Source organism: Ricinus communis, chromosome 1 (assembly GCF_019578655.1).
Source record: "Ricinus communis isolate WT05 ecotype wild-type chromosome 1, ASM1957865v1, whole genome shotgun sequence".
NCBI classification, from domain to species: domain Eukaryota; kingdom Viridiplantae; phylum Streptophyta; class Magnoliopsida; order Malpighiales; family Euphorbiaceae; genus Ricinus; species Ricinus communis.
In genome coordinates this window covers 35,089,158-35,107,376 of record NC_063256.1, presented here as the reverse complement: position 1 = coordinate 35,107,376, position 18,219 = coordinate 35,089,158, and the positions used below count along the sequence as shown (strand labels likewise).

Below are 18,219 nucleotides of genomic sequence, written 5' to 3'. Positions count from 1 at the left end.
TCTTTATGAACGAAAATGACCCATTAGACTTTTCATATATCTTTTGTGAATTGTGGCAAAAGGATTAGAAGGAATGCTAACGGATCCATCCAAATAATGTATGAGGTCCAAACACAGAAAATCTAATTCCAAAATCCAATGATTGTGATATTAATAACTGCACTTGGCATTTGTTTGAGCAAGTGCAACTTAACCATTACATTTTCTGCACACAAGATCTCCAAATTAAATCAGTATTTTCCAGTTGATACAAAATTATAAAACTGAGCTGCACCCAGAGATATTCTTGTCTAAATTGCTTCCCTGGTAGCTGCTATTCAACTAATTTGCTCCTTTTGTATGGATTAGACTGGTAGGAAATTTTGCTTGATAATTCAGATATTATTACATTTGACTATTAAAAGTAATTCGTATACAGACAGCGGTTACACAGCAGAAAATAGTTCATTCCTTTTTCAAGCTGCAATTCGAACAAGAAAATACAGGTAGGATGGTTACACAACAGGAAATAGCTCATTCCTTTTCTAAGCTGTCAACCACAGCAATTCGAACGGAAGTAAAAGGATGGAAATTGAAAATGTTGAGAGAATGTAGTTATTTGATTCCAGGAATGAATTTGTGATCAGAGCAAGCTCCACCCACCGGTAGAAACTAGAACCATGATGTATAGTGAACATGCATGCTGAATTCAAATGCAAGAAGTCAGCTGTGAGGCATTCAAACTTGAAAGCCATAATCATAATTTAGAGAAGCAAATATGAAGGTAAAGAATTGACATTACAAAAAGGATTACTAGATCAGATGCCATTTGAAGAATTGCTGGATATGATTCATTTAACTCGTCTATCAAAAAAAGGTTTAGTATTTGTATCAATTTATTATCACTATCAGGAACAATCAACTTTATCTAAACTGAGTGTTTGCAGTTTTGCACTATCCATAAGCATTCTAAGACCTGCTTTCAGTTCTTGTACCCCCTCCTCCAAGACTGCACATACTGGATATATTGAAACACCTTGCACTCTCCTTTTCAACTCTTCACACACTTCTTCGGCCCCTGCCTCATCGATTTTATTGGCCACAACTAAGGAGGGCCTAATGGACAGTCCCTCTTGATGGTGCTCGAGTTCTAGGATTAAATCTTTCAACTGTTCCCACGGTGGAATTCCTTTTCTACCATCTAATCCAGCAACCAAATCCACCACATAAGCCAAGACCTTGGTTCGTTCTATGTGTCGCAGGAAGGCATGTCCAAGACCACGATTCTCGTGAGCACCCTTTATAAGTCCTGGAATGTCAGCCACTGTAATTGAGAGGTCATCAAACTTCAATTTCCCTAAATTTGGCCTAAGAGTTGTGAAGGAATAGTGGCCAACTCTAGGTTTAGCCCTGGATAAAGCTCCCAGAAGAGTACTTTTACCGGCATTTGGCATACCAACAAGGCCCACATCAGCTATGCTCTTCAGTTCCAATACAAGAACAGCCTCAGAGCCAGGGCATCCAAGGCTAAGGGAGGACTGATACTCACTGGATATTTCTGGATCAAAGGTAATATCTTTATTCACTCCAAGCTTAGCAGTCTTTGCTTTCTTTGAAACATTCAGAGAAGATGCATTTCCTAGACCACCATCCCCTCCATGAGCAATAATAATTTTCTGACCTGGTTTTGTTAGTTCAGCAACATTATATTGTATATGTTCTGCTTCTGCTGACTCAGGTTGAGTTTCCTGTGTCCTGGCCAATTCCTCTGAAATTTCATTATAATGAGTTGATGAGGCATCCGTACTATCCAATGATTCAACTTCCTCTGCCACGGCCAGGCTCTTGGAGGCAGACTGCAGGTGAGATTTGGATTGGTCAGTATGAAGAGTGCCAGGAAGTTCCCAGGGATCCAAGTCGGTTGTAGAACATTTTTGAACTGTAGATGGAAGCTCACCCTTTAAAAGATGAATAACAGTGCCAATAGGTACTTGGACAACCTATTGGACAAAAGACTTTCTCAATGAACAGCTGCACATCCAAAGTTCGATAAACTGCCAAAAAACAGACACCTCAAAAAAATTGCAGTTCAACATGTAAATAATAACCTTATCTTCCCCGCGAGTTCCTATCATATTCTTGGAACCTCCATGACCCCCTTTGGCTGCATTCTGCAGGACAGAAGAAGGACCTTAGTTCACTTAATGCAAGAAGAGAACTGGAAACATTGGGGAAGTAATACATACTACATGATGATGCAAACCACTGAAGTCCCAGATAGCAGGAGAACACTCTAAAATCACATCACCACCTCTTCCACCATTTCCACCTGCATATAATTATAAATCATGCATAGAGAATTGCCACCAAAAAAACTATTTCAACAAATTTCAGTTACATGAAATCCTCACCATTGACAACAATCAACCACATTTAGTGAAGTGGAGCGTGATGGAAATAAATTACATTGAAACAAAATTTTGAAAACACCAGAATGACAGAAAATCAAAGTAGTGATGACTAAATTTACAAAAAAAAAAAAAAAAAAGGACACTATAGTATTCTATAAAACTTTTTTTGATAAAGTATTATGGAAACAAGCCTCATAAAAGATGATTTAGAACATAAACCTACCATCAGGTCTGCCACAGCGATCATGTCTACTGCGGCGGAAGCTGGAACAACCATTGCCACCATGACCTCCCTTAGCATTTAGCATAAACCTATCTCTCATTCTGGTTTCCTACAAAAAGTCCCCAATATCCCATTACTAAGATGGACAAATATTATATAATATTAAGATGCAAAAATGCAGTAAATAGGGAAGAAAAGGAATGACAAACCTGTAAAGGAGCAGACTTTGCTTTTGCATGAGCTGTGTCTGCACAAGAGAGCAAAGATGAAAAAGCCCATGGAGATTTGGAAGATTTTCTTAGAGCTTCTAAGTGGCAAAACAGTTTTGCATAACGTAAACACATCACTACTCTTTCCTAACCCACGGATTGTCAAATTCTCCTCAAATTCAAAGAACAAGCAGTTTATTGAAATTTCTGATCATGCCTGCAATCTACAGAAAGAAAGAGCTCACGCACTGGACCAATAACAGAGACGCAATGGAAATTGTAAGCCAAACTCATAATGAGATGCCTTTTGAAACGAAGATAAATATATACTAGGCACCATTCACCAATCACCATAGTCCATCACAACCAAAGAGAAAGAGGTATGCAACTCTTCATAGCTAGATACCAATATAACAAAAGCAACCACCCTTGTTGTTTGACAAAAAGACACCAGAAAACCTCCCTATATCATAACCATTATAGATAACGACGTAAAACACTACTAAAAATTAACATATGGTTGCTAAAGCCATCAGTTGCAAGCAAATTTAAAAGCTTTATTAAGCCCAAATCTCTGCCTCTGAACCCAAAACAAAAGAAATGCTAATTATTCAGCAAGTACATACAAGTAAAAAGAAACAAACACTTTAAACATCAATTAAATCAATGTTAGCTCTGTACTATCACATTTACCAAATCCAATATACATTTACAATCCAGGCAATTGCTTATGCAAATTGCACTGAATTCGCACTAGAACCCAATAAAAAGTAAAAAAAAGAAAAACAAATAGAAAACGCATCTGAAATTACAAATACGGCCAAATATTAGAAAATTCAATCCCATTACATTCCTGATTTAAGGAATCATGCGAGCACCATGCACGTTACATGCCTCCATGTGGAAAGCATTGCATAATTCCTTTTTGTAATTTCTATATTTTAGACCAATAGTACATGCAACATCATTTCATAGAAACTTGTTTTCAAGCTATAGTGCCTTTCAGCGCAATCTGAAGAAAGAGAGCATCCAAATACTACAAAAGAACTAAACAAGATCATGGTGACATCTATGTTTGGAGAACTTACAAAATGGAAGTTCATTGTGCAAATTTGTCTATAAACGAGGCACAGGTTGCTATTTGTATGTATCAGTAGAAATTGAGACATGATTTCAAAGGTCTACACACATGCCTCATCACTACATTTTATCCTTCACCCAATAAGAAAGATCAGTGACAGCGTATTGAGAATTAGATGTTGTTCCCAAAACGTCCAACTGCAACACACAAGCTGCTTTGGTTTTAAGGAGAACATTGCAACGCACAAGCTGCTTTGGTTTTAAGGAGAACATTCTTCTGGCTTCACAAAACCAACACAGAACTAATCATGTAACCCATAGTTTACAAAGCTGAATGTGAAGCCACACAAATAATTAAAATATAAAAAGCAAAGGAAAAAGCAATCGCGCGATACGCCTCAACCTTTCAAATTCAGCTCACAAATAGGAAAAACAGTAGAGAAACATAATTATGTTAACACAACAGCAAGGACCCAAAATAAAAGCATTCAATCAAAAACCATTCAGCTCCTAAAAGACTTACTATATTCAGTTACAATCAACAGTTCCGCATGCTTGTGAATCATAGCCATTGATCAAAATCTCAAGTCAATGCACATATAATATTAGGCAAACGAGGTATGAAACAACCTAAACTAACAAATCACCAAGTCTTTCGCACAAAAAGACCCAGACTTGCTGTGGAATTAAGCAAAATATGATAATGATATGTTGTTCCCAAAACGTCCAAATGCAACATATTCACTTGATTGATTGCAATTGCATTGGTTTTAAAGGAGAACATTATTTTAGCTCCACATCAACAGAGTCCCAAACCAAAGTTTGCAACCTAAACTTTATAGAAAATGAGATGTGAAGCCTCAAATCATAACCAAAAAAAGAAAAGAAAATTTACATCTCAAAATGGCTCATGTCTAAGTTTAAAACAAACTCAATCAAAGGTAACGCATTCAGATTAACCAAGAATTATCAATAAGTCGTTTTAAGTACCCCAAAACCAAAGCTATTAATCATATTGATATAAATTAATCCAAAGATTAAATCTTTTTTAATAATTACCCATAAATATACCAAACGCCAAACGCAAAATATTACATAACCCATTACATTTTATTAACAAAATAGCGGATCCACAAAAGGAAAATGAAAGAAAAGGCGATGACAAAGAATTTACAAACCTGTCACGCACTTGAAGCTGTTCAATGAGGTTGGCCATTTCAGGTAGATTATCAAGTCCCTGTAGCATGTTCTTGTCCATAATAGATTTCTAACTCTTTAAATTACTTCCTGAGAAAAGAAAAAAGAATGGGGGTTTAGGTTTGTTGTCACTTTCTCCAAGGTGGGCGGCGAAGTAGGGTTTAAAGGACTATATCTTTGATGTTCTATACAGACGAGAACTCTAACATTTATACATCCAATTGTTATATCTTCAACATTATCCACCTGGAACCAAACACCTCGTCCGCGTGTTTTTAAGAAAAAATAAGATTAATTGAAGATTTTTATCCGCCATCATCAAAGAAAAAGTTCGACAGTCAGAACATAATTTTTTTATTTCAACTAAAACATACAAATGTTTTCTCTAATACTAAAAATCACTTTTCTTTATTTAATAAATTATAAACTATAAATTTATCTATTCATATATGAATTTATATCACAAATTTTAAATTTCTAAATTATAATTTATTAATTTTAAATATACAATTATAAATCTCTAATTTATTTTAATATATTTTTATTATCTTATAAAATATTATATTATAACTTTAATATTTTAGTTTTAATATTTAATTATATCAAATTCTTCGGCCATTTTTCTTTTTCTTCATAATTTCCACTTTTCTTTTTTTTTACCTGAAACATTATATAACTCTTATACTATTTTTCTTAGTTCTTACAAAATTAATCTACTTTTTATTATATTGTAACTTGAATACTTTAATTATAATATTTAGTTATTTTACATTTTCATTTTTTGAAATTTTTCTATAATTTTCACTTTAAATATTATTTTTAAATATTATATTACAACATAAAACAATTAATTATAAATTATTTTATAATCATTTTTCTTTTCAAATTATTTTTTATAATTTCAGTTTTTATTTAGATTTTTTAAATTTTTTTATTTTTCATAATAGAAAGTTTAACTTATTAATTGAAACATTATTTTTTATTTTTAATCTTCACATTTATACTCATTCAAAACCTTCATCTTTCTTTTCAACATAGTTTAATTTCAAGTAAAATAACTTTATCAATAGAATCTAAATTTTAATTTATAAATAAAGTATTTTTAATGAATTTATTGAAAACTAATTTCTAAATTATTTTCTTTGAAATTTAATAAATTAAAAATTAAAGTAAAATATTTTATTTTCATACATGTAAAGTGACAAACCATTATTAAATTATATACTTATAAATAGAAAATACTAAATCAACCAACAAATTTTAAAAGATAAATTAAATAATCAAATACTAAACCAAATTATATTGAAACCATTATTAAATTATATATTTAGTTTATTCAATTTTGTAAGATACTCCTAATTATTTAAATTTAAATAAACCATCTAACTCTCTTTTTCGTTCTAGTTTACATATATTTCATCAAGATTATTTCAATATAGTTCAGTTTTAAATAAAAAGTATTTTTAATAGAATCTGATTTTTATAGTAATTAATAAAATATTTTTAATATATTTAGTAGAAATTAATATCTATTTTAAATTTTATATAATTTAATAAATTATAAATTAAGATAAAATATTTTTATTTTCATACATGTAAAGTAAAAGAACATTATTAAATTATATACTTATAAACAGAAAATACTAAATCAACCAAAAAACTTTGAAATATTATTTGAAAAACAAATATTAAATCAAATTATATTAGAAAACTTAATTTGATTTAATTATACTTTTAATATATTTAGTTAATTTAATTTTATAAGATATTCTTAATTATGATTAAGAAAATAATATTTAAATATTTAATTAGATAATTTATAATAATATTTATAACAAATAATAATTAAGAAACATAATTAATCGCACATTGCGCAGATACTGATATATAATGAAAGGCAAAATATATATATATATATATATAAGGTTTTAAGATTGTTTTTTATATCCTCCATGGAAGGCTAGGACTTCTAAATTTATTCTTTTCAATTCTTAGATTAGTATATTTTAAAATTTTATCATAAGTTTAATAACTATTGTTGATCTCCCATAATTATTTTTATACTTTTCTTTCTTAGAAATATAATGAAACCTGAATTATACAACATAAACAATCATTTTTGTTTGTTATAGCGGTGATAAATTACGTCAATATATATATAAATATATATTAATTTATGAAACTTAGAATTATTTTTAACATGTATGCTTAATTTTTGATATATAAATTTTTTATTTTGATATGTGTATTTACTTTTGGCACATGAGATTTAAGTTTATTTGTAATTTTATAAATTTTTTTATTAATTTATTGATTAATAAGTTATATTCCTAATTAAACACTAACTATAATCTTAAGAACTAAAATATTAATTATATTTTAATATTATATTAACTAATAAATTAGTTTTATAATTAGGTAATAATTAGCTATTTACTCGTGCGTTGCACGACCGTTATTACTATTTTGATTATACAATCAAGTTTATAGATACAATTTAACAAATTTCTTAATATTTAATATTAATTTATAATATTTTAAAAAAATAATAGCAAACGAACTATTTTTAAATGTCCTTAATTTTTAAAAATAATTTATTAATGCAATAATACAAAGTTATTTCTAAAATATTTATTGATTAATTATAGTATTATATAAATTAATATTATTATTGATATTATTATATATCAAAATTAGAAGTTATTATAGTAATTAAAAGTTAGTTTATTAGTGAACATAATATTTAAAGTATTATTTTTATAACTAGAATTATTATCTAATTAGAAAACTAATTTATTATTAATATGTTATTTTTAAAATTAGAATGAATGTTTAATTAGAAATATAACTTATTAATCAATAAATTAATAGAAGAAACTACAAAATTATACATAAATTTGAGTTCCATGTGTCAAAAGTAAGTACATATATCAAGAGAATAATTATATGTGTCAAAAATTAAGTACGAGTCAAAAAGATTTATATCTCAAAATTAATATATATATATATATATATATATATATATATATATATATAGATCTAACACTGAAAAATAACATCTTAAATTATATTTTTAATATTATATTTGATAATATATTAATTTTTTAATTATATAATAAAATTTTAATCTTAAAAAATAAAAAATCAATTATATTGATATATTAGTTTATATAATTTTAAAATTTATTTATTTATTAAAATAATTTGTATATTATTATATTAATAAAATTTAAAAATTAAAAAAAATTAAAATAGTCAGTTTCCTATTATTTTTTAAAATTTTATAAAATTAATATTAAAACTTTTTTAAATTGTATCTATCAAGTTGATTTTATAATTAAAATAATAATAACTATCGTACAACATACGAATAAACAACTAACATTAATAAATGATCAACAAAATACTTGAAATTAAACAACTAGCATTAACAAATCATCAACGAAATACTTGAAATTAAGATCTCTCAAATACTTTCAAATGAGAATACCAACCAATGACTTCCTGATTGGTTTTATATTCATTTATTATAAATATTAATTTTATTATGTGAATGCAATAATTACTTGCTAGTATTTATTCAACCTGGATTAGCATCAGAATTCATTATGTAGCATGAAAAGCCTAATTTGTGAAATTGTTTTTTCATTTTTGGTATTGCCCGGATACATGATGAAATTCAATTAAACAAGCTTGTCCTAACCCTAATCCTAATCCATATGTAAATTTTAAATATTTGGTTCCTGTTGCCTTCCCAATTCCCATTCTTTTTTATGGATCTTGAGTCATGAAATTTTAAAGCTGTATTTAGTGACGCACATTCGCCTGCTATGTGCCTATATACCAAGGCAAATTATAGATTTTGCTTTGGCTCAGAAGCCTACGACAAGAAGGAATGAAATTGACATTGTTCCCTGCAATTCCAGATGCAAAAACATGATTTCCATCTACTATGATTTCATTGATTCTGCCTTCAAATAGTTTAAGAAAAAGCCTGGTCAGATCAAGTATACGGTAACCATACAAGAACAAGAGCAAGGGCGGGAAAGAATCGCACATCGAAACACGAATCCCGCCCACTCAGTTTTTGGCAAGGAAACTTCAGGAGAGAATGACAGTATGACAGGCTGACAGTATGACAGGCTGACAGCAACCGTCTCCAATGGGTTTCCAGCTTTATCTTAAGCTTTAATCAGCATCCATTTCTTCAAGTGCAATCCGTGCTGCAGCCTTGGCTTCCTCTAAGAGATCATCAGGAATCTGTAGTGACAGCAAATGAATAGATTTTAATACATATCCTGACCACTTTGACGTCAATTGGAAGTTTGTCCAAATTTAGGGCAAGAGTAAACTAGCTTATTCTTTCTTCCTTCCTTTTTCCCTGTTATTTGGAAACTGATAAATCCTTTTTCTTTCTGGGTGTTTGTCAGGATTACAAAGACTAAAAACCTCCATCTTAAAATTTCTTCTCTAACACAGAGATGATCAACAAAGAAGTACAGGCCAGGCATTACCTTCTGATGCAACCTCTTTGATTCATCACAAATCCAACTCATTTCCAGTTCAAAGGCTTTGTCCTTTGCTTCATCGTGCACCTTGTAGATGCTGCACAATGGAGATGCGAATAATTAAATCATGTAAAGTACACACCATGAAAAACAGACTACAAATTGCACACAGAATGACGTCTCCCCTCTCAAGTTCAAATTTCATGCTCTCTCTTGATGCAATTTAAATCTGCAATTATATAATGTCAAATGACAAGGGCAGTAGCCTCTATCAGAATTTCAATGATAATTTATACATATTCAGACTGGTAATCATTAGGCTATAGGTTTAAAAAGATTAACCATTTTAAGCAAAAAATAAATGGATTCAGATTCGATGGGCATCATCTAGGTACTAAAACATAGAAGTTTGTAAGTTCATCTAAGATCTTCAGCTTAAGCCAAGTCCTCAGTAATTTCCATGATAAAAGTTAGGCCTTTTTTCCCCTTATAATTTTGGAAATGATGCAAATATCTTAAGATCTTATCAGAGAAAGAAAAAATTTTAAGAAAACTAAATATACTCAACTTAAAAATAAAAACACAACATTAATCCACCGCCTCCAATGGGCTATCCGATTGGAGGTCCTCTAGAAATTCATTTGATGAACTTTTAACTGATTTGATGTTTCCCTTTCTGAAACAAAACATGGTTTATCTATTATAAATTTATGATAGGCAACAAAAGGGTTGAAAGAAAAAATAAGAGTTAAAGCAGGAGGAGAGAACATATAAACTTAACAGCTCAACAAAGAGAAACTCACAGAATGCAACATAATCCCAATAATAGTAAAGACCAGAATTCACAAACGAGGGTAAAGGCAACACTCACATTTTTGCTACTTCAATAACCCCTTCTCGACATGTCATTTCAGAGAGCTTCAATTTTTCTATTTCTCTGTTCACATCATTCATTCACGAGTTAGCAATGAAGAAAAAAATAAATGCAAAAATATTAGGTAGATTGAGCATATACACAGTCAATTTACAGCAATGTATGCTAAGTCAACAAATGAGGGATAAAATGGTTTTTATTTTAAAAAAAGGAAAAAATAGAAAGGTAGTTGAGTAAAGATAGATTACATTAGCATTTGCCATCTACATTGAGATGAGAATTTCTCACAAGAACCTTTTTACTTTGATAACCATAGTCCACATTACTATCTTCCAAAATTTAACAAGAAAAAGTAACCCAAGATTAAAAAAAATAAAGAAAACATCATCACCATATAAGCAAAATTTAATGTTCTCATGTGAGGATCCTATGATTATATAAAGTGGCTACCGAAGTTACCATTAAGAAAAAGATTGACAGTACTTACGTTTTAGCAGCCTGCTTCCCCTTCCCAATTGCAGCGCCAAAGTATCTCTATATCAAGATTTTTTTTTGAAGCACAACGAATTAGTAAGAAATTCCAAACACCACAGTTACAAAAAAGATACCAAGTATTATCAAATATCAACAGATCAATGTAAGATTTCACTAAATATGGAAACATATAGAAATAATGTAAATACAGCGCTATGATTAGGATAAATCAACTTACATATGATATGCCAGATGGCTCGACCATATACAATTGTGGTCCATCTCTGTCATAACCACCAAGAATCACCCCACAACCAAATGGCCTGTAGCATTAACAACAATTATATTTTTTCTGAGCTGTGTGCCAAATATACACAACTTAAAAACCATTGATTTCTAACCTGAGCCACCAATAGAGCGTGCATAAATGCACATAACTAGCAACACGGTCAGCAAGTTCCTTGACAGGAATGGGTTCGCCATAAACACTGACAAGCAGAAAAGAGAGAGAAAAAAAATCTGGATTAGCAAGTCCTGGGGCAAAAGATCATTTGAAAATCAAAGTAAAAACGAGCTACACCGCGCAGTAAAAAAGAACATGGAAATTTAGGTTTCAGCCTCTGAGAAACTATGTTCACTACTAAAATGTAACCAGCATATTTTGGAACTTTCTTATGTTTCTTTTTAATGATCAAGAGGGTTTCCAAATAGTAATAACATGTGAAACAAGATTCTTGAGACAACAAACCTTTCATAATTGGTTGCCTCAGACTTTGCTCGTGCAACAATTTGTCTCCCATCAGCTGCTAAACCAGCAACAGCCTGAGATTTGGGAACAGAGAGATAAAGAAAGAAAGAGAGAGAATGTTAGACACTTAATTGCAGGCAAATTCAAACCAATATTGGAAAAAGGGAAAACATTTTAGAAAAAAAAAAACACTTAAAGACTAAATAAAAGCATATTTTCCAACCATTGGAGAGGAAGAAAAGTTTGCATCATGGGTGTAGTTAAGAGTTCAAGGATAGATAAGCACAAAGATATTACAACTACAAAAGAAAATGTTAGCCTCAATGTAGAATAAACTAATTACTAGAGAACATACTGCTTTTTTTTTGCAAACTTTATCTTTGATTGAAATAGTTCCACACAAAATATCTGAATCTTAATAAATAATAATAATAATAATAATAATAAAAATTAATAATAATAAGATTAGAAACTATGCAGGCAGTTATGGGGGTATAAAAGCAAATGTGAAGGAAAAAGGTAGACCATAAATTCTTTGTTTCTTATACTTCATTTGAATGGGGGTATAAAAGCAAATGTGAAGGAGAAAGGTAGACCATACATTCTATCCCTTGAAATTAGGAAAAGATAGTTGTAGTTTGGAATTAAGATGAAGGAAAAAAAAAAAAAAGTACTGATCTTATTTATACTTGCAAGTATAAAGTGAGATCATGAGAGACGTGGCAATATTGCCCTATTCCAACTCAAAAAGCACCACATAACAATGGATGCTTCATAAAGTGTATAGCAAGAAATGGAAATGAAAATACAAAGTTTTGAGCATAATAAAAAGCAGCATAGACACAAAAATCATCATTATGAAGCACTTAAGTTAGGCCATTACTTGTATCCTTCAACAAAATTTGCTCGTACAGAAAAATACAGCATTTTAATTAAAAAAAATGCAAGATAAATACTAGTTAGAGTAAACCTTTTTGCCAGCTTAGGAGTCTAACATGAAGCTTTTGCTTCCAAATCCTAAGAATGAGACTTAATTACATAGGTCGAGTTCAAGACGACAACATAATTATTTGTATACCAGTTTCTTTCAACCTAAGCCCAAATGCATTTCAACCCATTACCCCAGTCAAATCATATTCAAGCATCAAATACACTCAAATAAAAATGGCACGATATTCGTTGAAGCCGAGATCACATCTGATGAGCGACTAAACATACCAATATGTCGGCTTAGATAGCCAAAGATAATGATAGAATCCACCAAGAATATACATTATATAAGAAAGATTTAAACTTCAGCGAAGAGCAACCAGAGTACACAATATAAGTTACAAACTTCATTTGATTTTGTCCCGCTTCAGAATAAAAGGAAAGCTACAAAAGGAAATAGCAAAACTATACCATGCCAGAATGACGATGAACGGCGTGAATTCTTCTATTTGAACCTGGCAACATCATCTTGGATGCTATGAGCTTCTCCACACCCTAAATCCCAAATTTAAAAAATAAATTACAATTACAAATGCAAATGCCCGGGATTAGCAAAGGTAATTGTATGGTAAGAAAGAGAAATATCTGCATTTACCATGACAATGCCGTCCTTGCACTTGATTCCAATCACAGTACTGAAAACCAAAATTTATTAAAAAAAAAGTCAAATGAGTAGCACCTAACATTAAAAAAGAAAAACAAATAAACCCTAATGTCACTCAGACACTTGCATTTCCTTTCGAAGTGAAACATCATAACACAAACAAATAAAACAACAGTAATGATTAATACAGAAATTCCTCGAGAAACAAACAGAAAACAAAGGAAAGACAGGGGAAGAGAGAGACCCGCTGTTATCGACGGCTTTGGCAGCGTATTCGATCTGGAAAACGCGACCATCGGGAGAGAAAGTGGTGACTGAAAGATCATAACCTGTTCCTATGCTACTCATCTTTTATCCTTTTGCTCTGTGATTTGCTCCGTCTCTGTGAATTCGAGTGGTTCTGTGTGTGCGTGTGTTTTTTCTAAAGCTCCTTTAAATCTTCAGAGAGAGAAGTTTTCTTCCATCTCAAGACAGAAAAAGGAAGACTGGAGTGAGATTGTGGACCGGGCTTCTGGAGTCCATGGCCCATTATTTTCCAATGCAAGCTATTTTAATTGCATTTAGAGGAAAAAGAGAAAAGAATTGTCAATTCATTTAAAAATTTATTTATATTTAATATATCATTCATAAAAATAAATTGATACATTTTAATATAAAATTACATCACGATAAAAATATCAACAAATACAATAATAATAAGAAAATTAATTAAAAATAATAAATTATATTAATAAAATTTTAAAATATTTTTCTGCCGAAAGCATTCCACTTGATGATTTTTTTTTATTTTTGCTAATTTAAATTGTTGAATATTTATTTTTATTTTTATTGTTTCTAAAATTATTTATTTTTAGAGAAGTATATTCTGCTTAGAGGAAGTGAATTCCCTCAAGATCACTTTTTATCCATTTCTCTTGAGTAGATTGTTAAATGAATAATACTTTATTGAAATATATTTATTTTAAAAATTAAAAATAAACAGTAATATTACTTTCAGTTTATATAAGAAATTAAGAAAACAATTATTTTTTTATTTAATATGAAAACTTTTTTTATTTATAAGTTGTGAACTTTTGAGCCTTGAAGAATTTGATAACTTAAATAATTGAGTTCCTTCAAATATCATGACATTAGATTTTCCTTATGGTATTTTTTAATTCTTTTTCTTTTAATAATATATAAGGAATATGAGTTGAATAGTTTGATGGTGGAACAAAAGTACATCAATGATGATGGGCATATATCTAATTATATAGTTATTAAAAAATACAAATAAGAAATTAAGCTAATATAAATGTGAATTTTCTTCTTATGTTTTACTTTTATGAACAAAATATAAGTCATTGATTAAATTTGAATGAAGTATTATCTGCGAGTTTTAGCATTTTGGATGATGTCTTTTGTATAATAAAATGAAAAAAAAATAGAAATATTTATGTTTTGTTTTTTTATTAATTTTATAGGTTTTTTTTTATTTTTATTGTAAATAGTGTTCCATTAAATAGGAACAAATTATACTGATAATTCCCGGATATAGTATGTTTATAAAAAAAATTCATTAGATAATGAACTATTTAAAATATAAAAATAAGGTTTTTTAATTTTTTAAATTTATTGTTTTTATTGATGAAACTGATAAATAATCATATTTTAAATTTAAAAAATAAATTTAAATATTGAATAAAAAATTTACACAGTAAAAAAATAATATTTTTTATTTTTAAATATTTTTAAATTTTATAATTTGGTATGTAAACTCTATATTGGAGGTGTCAAAAACATAATTCACTAACAAAAAAAAAGAAAAAATCATTAACTTCCTTCTAAGGAAACAAATGTGTGTAATGCACAATATTTATTCATAATTTAATATTTATATTTATTAATATTAAATATATAACTATTTGTATATTAATATATAATGAGTTATATATTCTCTTTTTAACAACTTAAATAAGCCGTGTTTAATTAAATATATTACACGTGTTATATTTATATTATTAAAAATTTATGTCGCGTTAGAATTGAATTAAACATGTTTTTGACACCTTACACTTTAGTATTTTAGGCATTGAATAGTTGTGAGTTGCACTTCAAAATTGTGTTAATAGTCAACACAAAATTGATGATTTGAATAATATGGCTTGTGGTTTGGTCAATAAGATTATGTCGTGGACGGCAGGATTGTACTTTGGACCACATAACTATGTACTCTAGAGTGTAGCTTGTATTCTTAGCAATGCAATTTTCTTTCTCTTAAAAGACACTCTGGCATTATTACAATTATTAAAAAAAATTTATTTAAATTTTATTATATGTTGCAATCTATACATCAAATCGATAAATAATTGATATATATTTATTAAAATTAAATAATAAAATATTTATCAATCATCTAATACTAAAGTGTAAAATACATATACATATATATCACTCTTTTTATTAGTCGTGGTATATATAACAAGCATGAGTAAGAATCTCTTAGCAAATATATTTTAATTTCTGATACTTAAAATTCTTTTGAAATGTGTCTCTTTTTTGACACATAAATTTTTTATTTTAACATATAAAATTTAAGTTTATGTATAATTTTATAATTTTTTCATTGATTTATTGATTAATTAGTTATATATTATTTATTAAACGATGACTCTAATTTTAAGAAATAACATATCAATAATAAATTAATTTTCTAACTAGATAATAATTAGTTCCTAATTAGATAATAATTAATCTAAAGAATAGCATAATAAATATATTTTAATATTTATATTAACTAATAAATTAATTATTTAATTAGATAATGATTTTAATTTTAAAAAAATAATATTTTAAATTATATAATAATTTTTAATTTTAAAAATAGTAATATCAATTATATTGATAGTATTGATTTATATAATATTAAAATTAATTAATAAATATTTTAAAAATAATTTTATATCAGTATACTAATAAAATCTTAAAATATTAAAAAAATTAAAAAAAGTAAGAATATCTAATTTGTTATTATTTAGAAATATGATGAATAAATATTAAATATTAAGAATTTTATTAAATTTTATTTATAAATTTAATTTTATAATCATATAATAATAACGGTCATATAACGCACGAGTAACCAACTAATTTATTTTTAATTTTTTATGAGAGGATAGTAATGATAAATTTGCAAGTCATTCTAGTGGGCACCCAATTCATCTATGTAACTAGACATTATTTAGGTTGACTCACATTCTTATTAAAAATGTGACATGTTAAAAAAAAAAAAAAAGGGACCTAGTGTTACCTAGAGAACAAGTAAATAGTAATGTCCAAATGAGCTCCTGTAATAAGTCATTACCAAGTGTATCTATGTTACAAGTGCATCATAGTAAAAAGACCTCCAAATTTGTTGGTTTCAGCTAATGCCTGTCTTGTCTTCAATTTTAATGGCTTGATATGGGAATTTGTTTATTGAAATAATAAATATATGCATGTATGAATTTAAATTCAATTCTTCCTTGAAATTTTCTGTGAGATTATTAAAAGTCAGAAAAAGACACTCTTGAGAAGCCTTCTATTTGAGGAAATGTTGTCAAAACTTAATAGTTACAAACCTTTGTAAAAGATTTTAGATGAGAACTATAATGTTGTCATAAATATAAAAGTCTTAAACATACCTCCAGAAGTACAACGCACAGATAAATTACTAGTTATATTTTATTATTATTTGTATTACCTTTTTATTTAAGATATTTTATCAGTTTTTACTTAATAGGCTTTTTTTTTAATGACCTAATTTTCATCTAAGCTGTATTAACTATTTAATTTGTTAATAAATATAAAACTTTATTAACGATTTCTTATATGGTAATAATCGGATCGTAAAAAAGGTTTATCTATTTCAAAAGGTGTAAAAATCATATTTAAAGTTGAAAAATTTTCCATAGTTGATCTAGAAGGTGACAAAACAGGTTCATCAGAATTTTTATCTTGTTCTATATTAACAGAATCAGTGTAAAAAGGTTGAGGAATCCTATTTTCAAAATCAACTCCTTGTAAATTTATATTAGAATTTGGAAAACGTGTTGTGTGTGTGGAAGGTCTAGAATTTTCAAAAGTAGACAATCTAGATGAAGGTACAAAAGTAGGTGAAAAACTTATTTGAACAGAACCATTTGATTGCTCTAAAATTTGTGAAACTCTAGAATTATTTTCTATAGACTGAGGCTTATTAATTTCTTGTAAATCCCAAGTTCCGGCTTGCGATAATTCATTCCATTTTAGTCTTTTGGGGACTTGTATTTTAGAATGTAAAGGATTAGCTTCAAATAAAACCGTTTCATTTCTTGTTAAAGAATGTCTTGCTCTAGGATCTATAGTTGTTGTCATTACTTTATAGTAGATCCTATAAATGACAAATTTATAGATCTAGAATTTTCAAAGTAAAATCCATATTTTTGTTTTAACAGTTAAAATTAAAGTGTCTAAAATATTTGAATCAAATAATGAAATTGAAAAATTTGGATAACAATTAAAATAGACAGGACCATTGGCTAAATTTGATTCGACCATAGCCAAAAGTGAATTTGAAAAATTCAAATGTCTTGCATCTCTTAAACAAAGGAAAATAGGTATGTCCAATCCAATTCTAAATAAAGGTTTAATGTTAATTTGAACCATGTTTATATGTAAAAATTTAAATTTCTTTTTAATATGTTCATGCAATGCAGAAGACGAAAGTAAATGTAAATTTTCATGAGATTTATTTAAAGCAATAGTTTGTTCAGTTTGTTTAATAGAATAATTTTGTGCAAAATCAAAAGTTCCAATTCGATAAATGCTATTAACATTTTGTTTAGGGATGGACCAATTATGTAACTGATTTTCTATTTCTGAGATATTAGACCCTTGAACAGTAAATTCTTCAGAATTTAAAT

The 18,219-nt window shown here is 28.4% G+C and overlaps 2 protein-coding genes across 3 annotated transcripts; both read right to left on the bottom strand.

The window, feature by feature from the left end:
- Nucleotides 1-807: 807 nt before the first annotated feature.
- Nucleotides 808-5,443, bottom strand: LOC8278082 (probable GTP-binding protein OBGM, mitochondrial). Of its 2 annotated transcripts, XM_015727636.2 has the most exons (7): nucleotides 5,081-5,443; nucleotides 3,911-4,183; nucleotides 2,823-3,046; nucleotides 2,614-2,722; nucleotides 2,226-2,308; nucleotides 2,088-2,150; nucleotides 808-1,979 (listed from the first exon to the last, which is right to left on the bottom strand). In XM_015727636.2, the coding sequence occupies exons 3-7, from the start codon at nucleotides 2,955-2,957 to the stop codon at nucleotides 888-890; spliced, it is 1,482 nt and encodes a 493-aa protein (XP_015583122.2). In that variant the 5' UTR covers nucleotides 2,958-3,046; nucleotides 3,911-4,183; nucleotides 5,081-5,443; the 3' UTR covers nucleotides 808-887. The 2 variants fall into 2 exon arrangements, with proteins under 2 accessions (XP_015583122.2, XP_048233697.1); XM_048377740.1 differs by lacking the exon at nucleotides 3,911-4,183 and having other exon boundaries at nucleotides 5,081-5,442.
- Nucleotides 5,444-9,026: 3,583 nt separating this feature from the next.
- LOC8278083 (proteasome subunit alpha type-3) lies at nucleotides 9,027-13,766 on the bottom strand. Its single transcript, XM_048369937.1, has 10 exons — nucleotides 13,542-13,766; nucleotides 13,289-13,328; nucleotides 13,105-13,188; nucleotides 11,704-11,777; nucleotides 11,357-11,443; nucleotides 11,194-11,278; nucleotides 10,969-11,015; nucleotides 10,479-10,544; nucleotides 9,614-9,704; nucleotides 9,027-9,359 (listed from the first exon to the last, which is right to left on the bottom strand). Exons 1-10 carry the CDS (start codon nucleotides 13,643-13,645, stop codon nucleotides 9,288-9,290), a joined length of 750 nt encoding a protein of 249 aa, XP_048225894.1. The 5' UTR covers nucleotides 13,646-13,766; the 3' UTR covers nucleotides 9,027-9,287.
- Between the last annotated feature and the right edge of the window lie 4,453 nt (nucleotides 13,767-18,219).

Excerpts from the sequence above, each read along its gene's own strand:
- LOC8278082 (XM_015727636.2), bottom strand. The coding sequence starts at position 2,957 with ATGTGTTTACGTTATGCAAAACTGTTTTGCCACTTAGAAGCTCTAAGA. Across the intron at positions 2,723-2,822 it reads CAAAGTCTGCTCCTTTACAG|GAAACCAGAATGAGAGATAG; the intron begins GTTTGTCATTCC and ends GACTTTTTGTAG. Across the intron at positions 2,309-2,613 it reads TCGCTGTGGCAGACCTGATG|GTGGAAATGGTGGAAGAGGT; the intron begins GTAGGTTTATGT and ends AATTATATGCAG.
- LOC8278083 (XM_048369937.1), bottom strand. The coding sequence starts at position 13,645 with ATGAGTAGCATAGGAACAGGTTATGATCTTTCAGTCACCACTTTCTCT. Across the intron at positions 11,778-13,104 it reads TTCATCGTCATTCTGGCATG|GCTGTTGCTGGTTTAGCAGC; the intron begins GTATAGTTTTGC and ends CCCAAATCTCAG. Across the intron at positions 11,279-11,356 it reads ACGCTCTATTGGTGGCTCAG|GCCATTTGGTTGTGGGGTGA; the intron begins GTTAGAAATCAA and ends TTAATGCTACAG.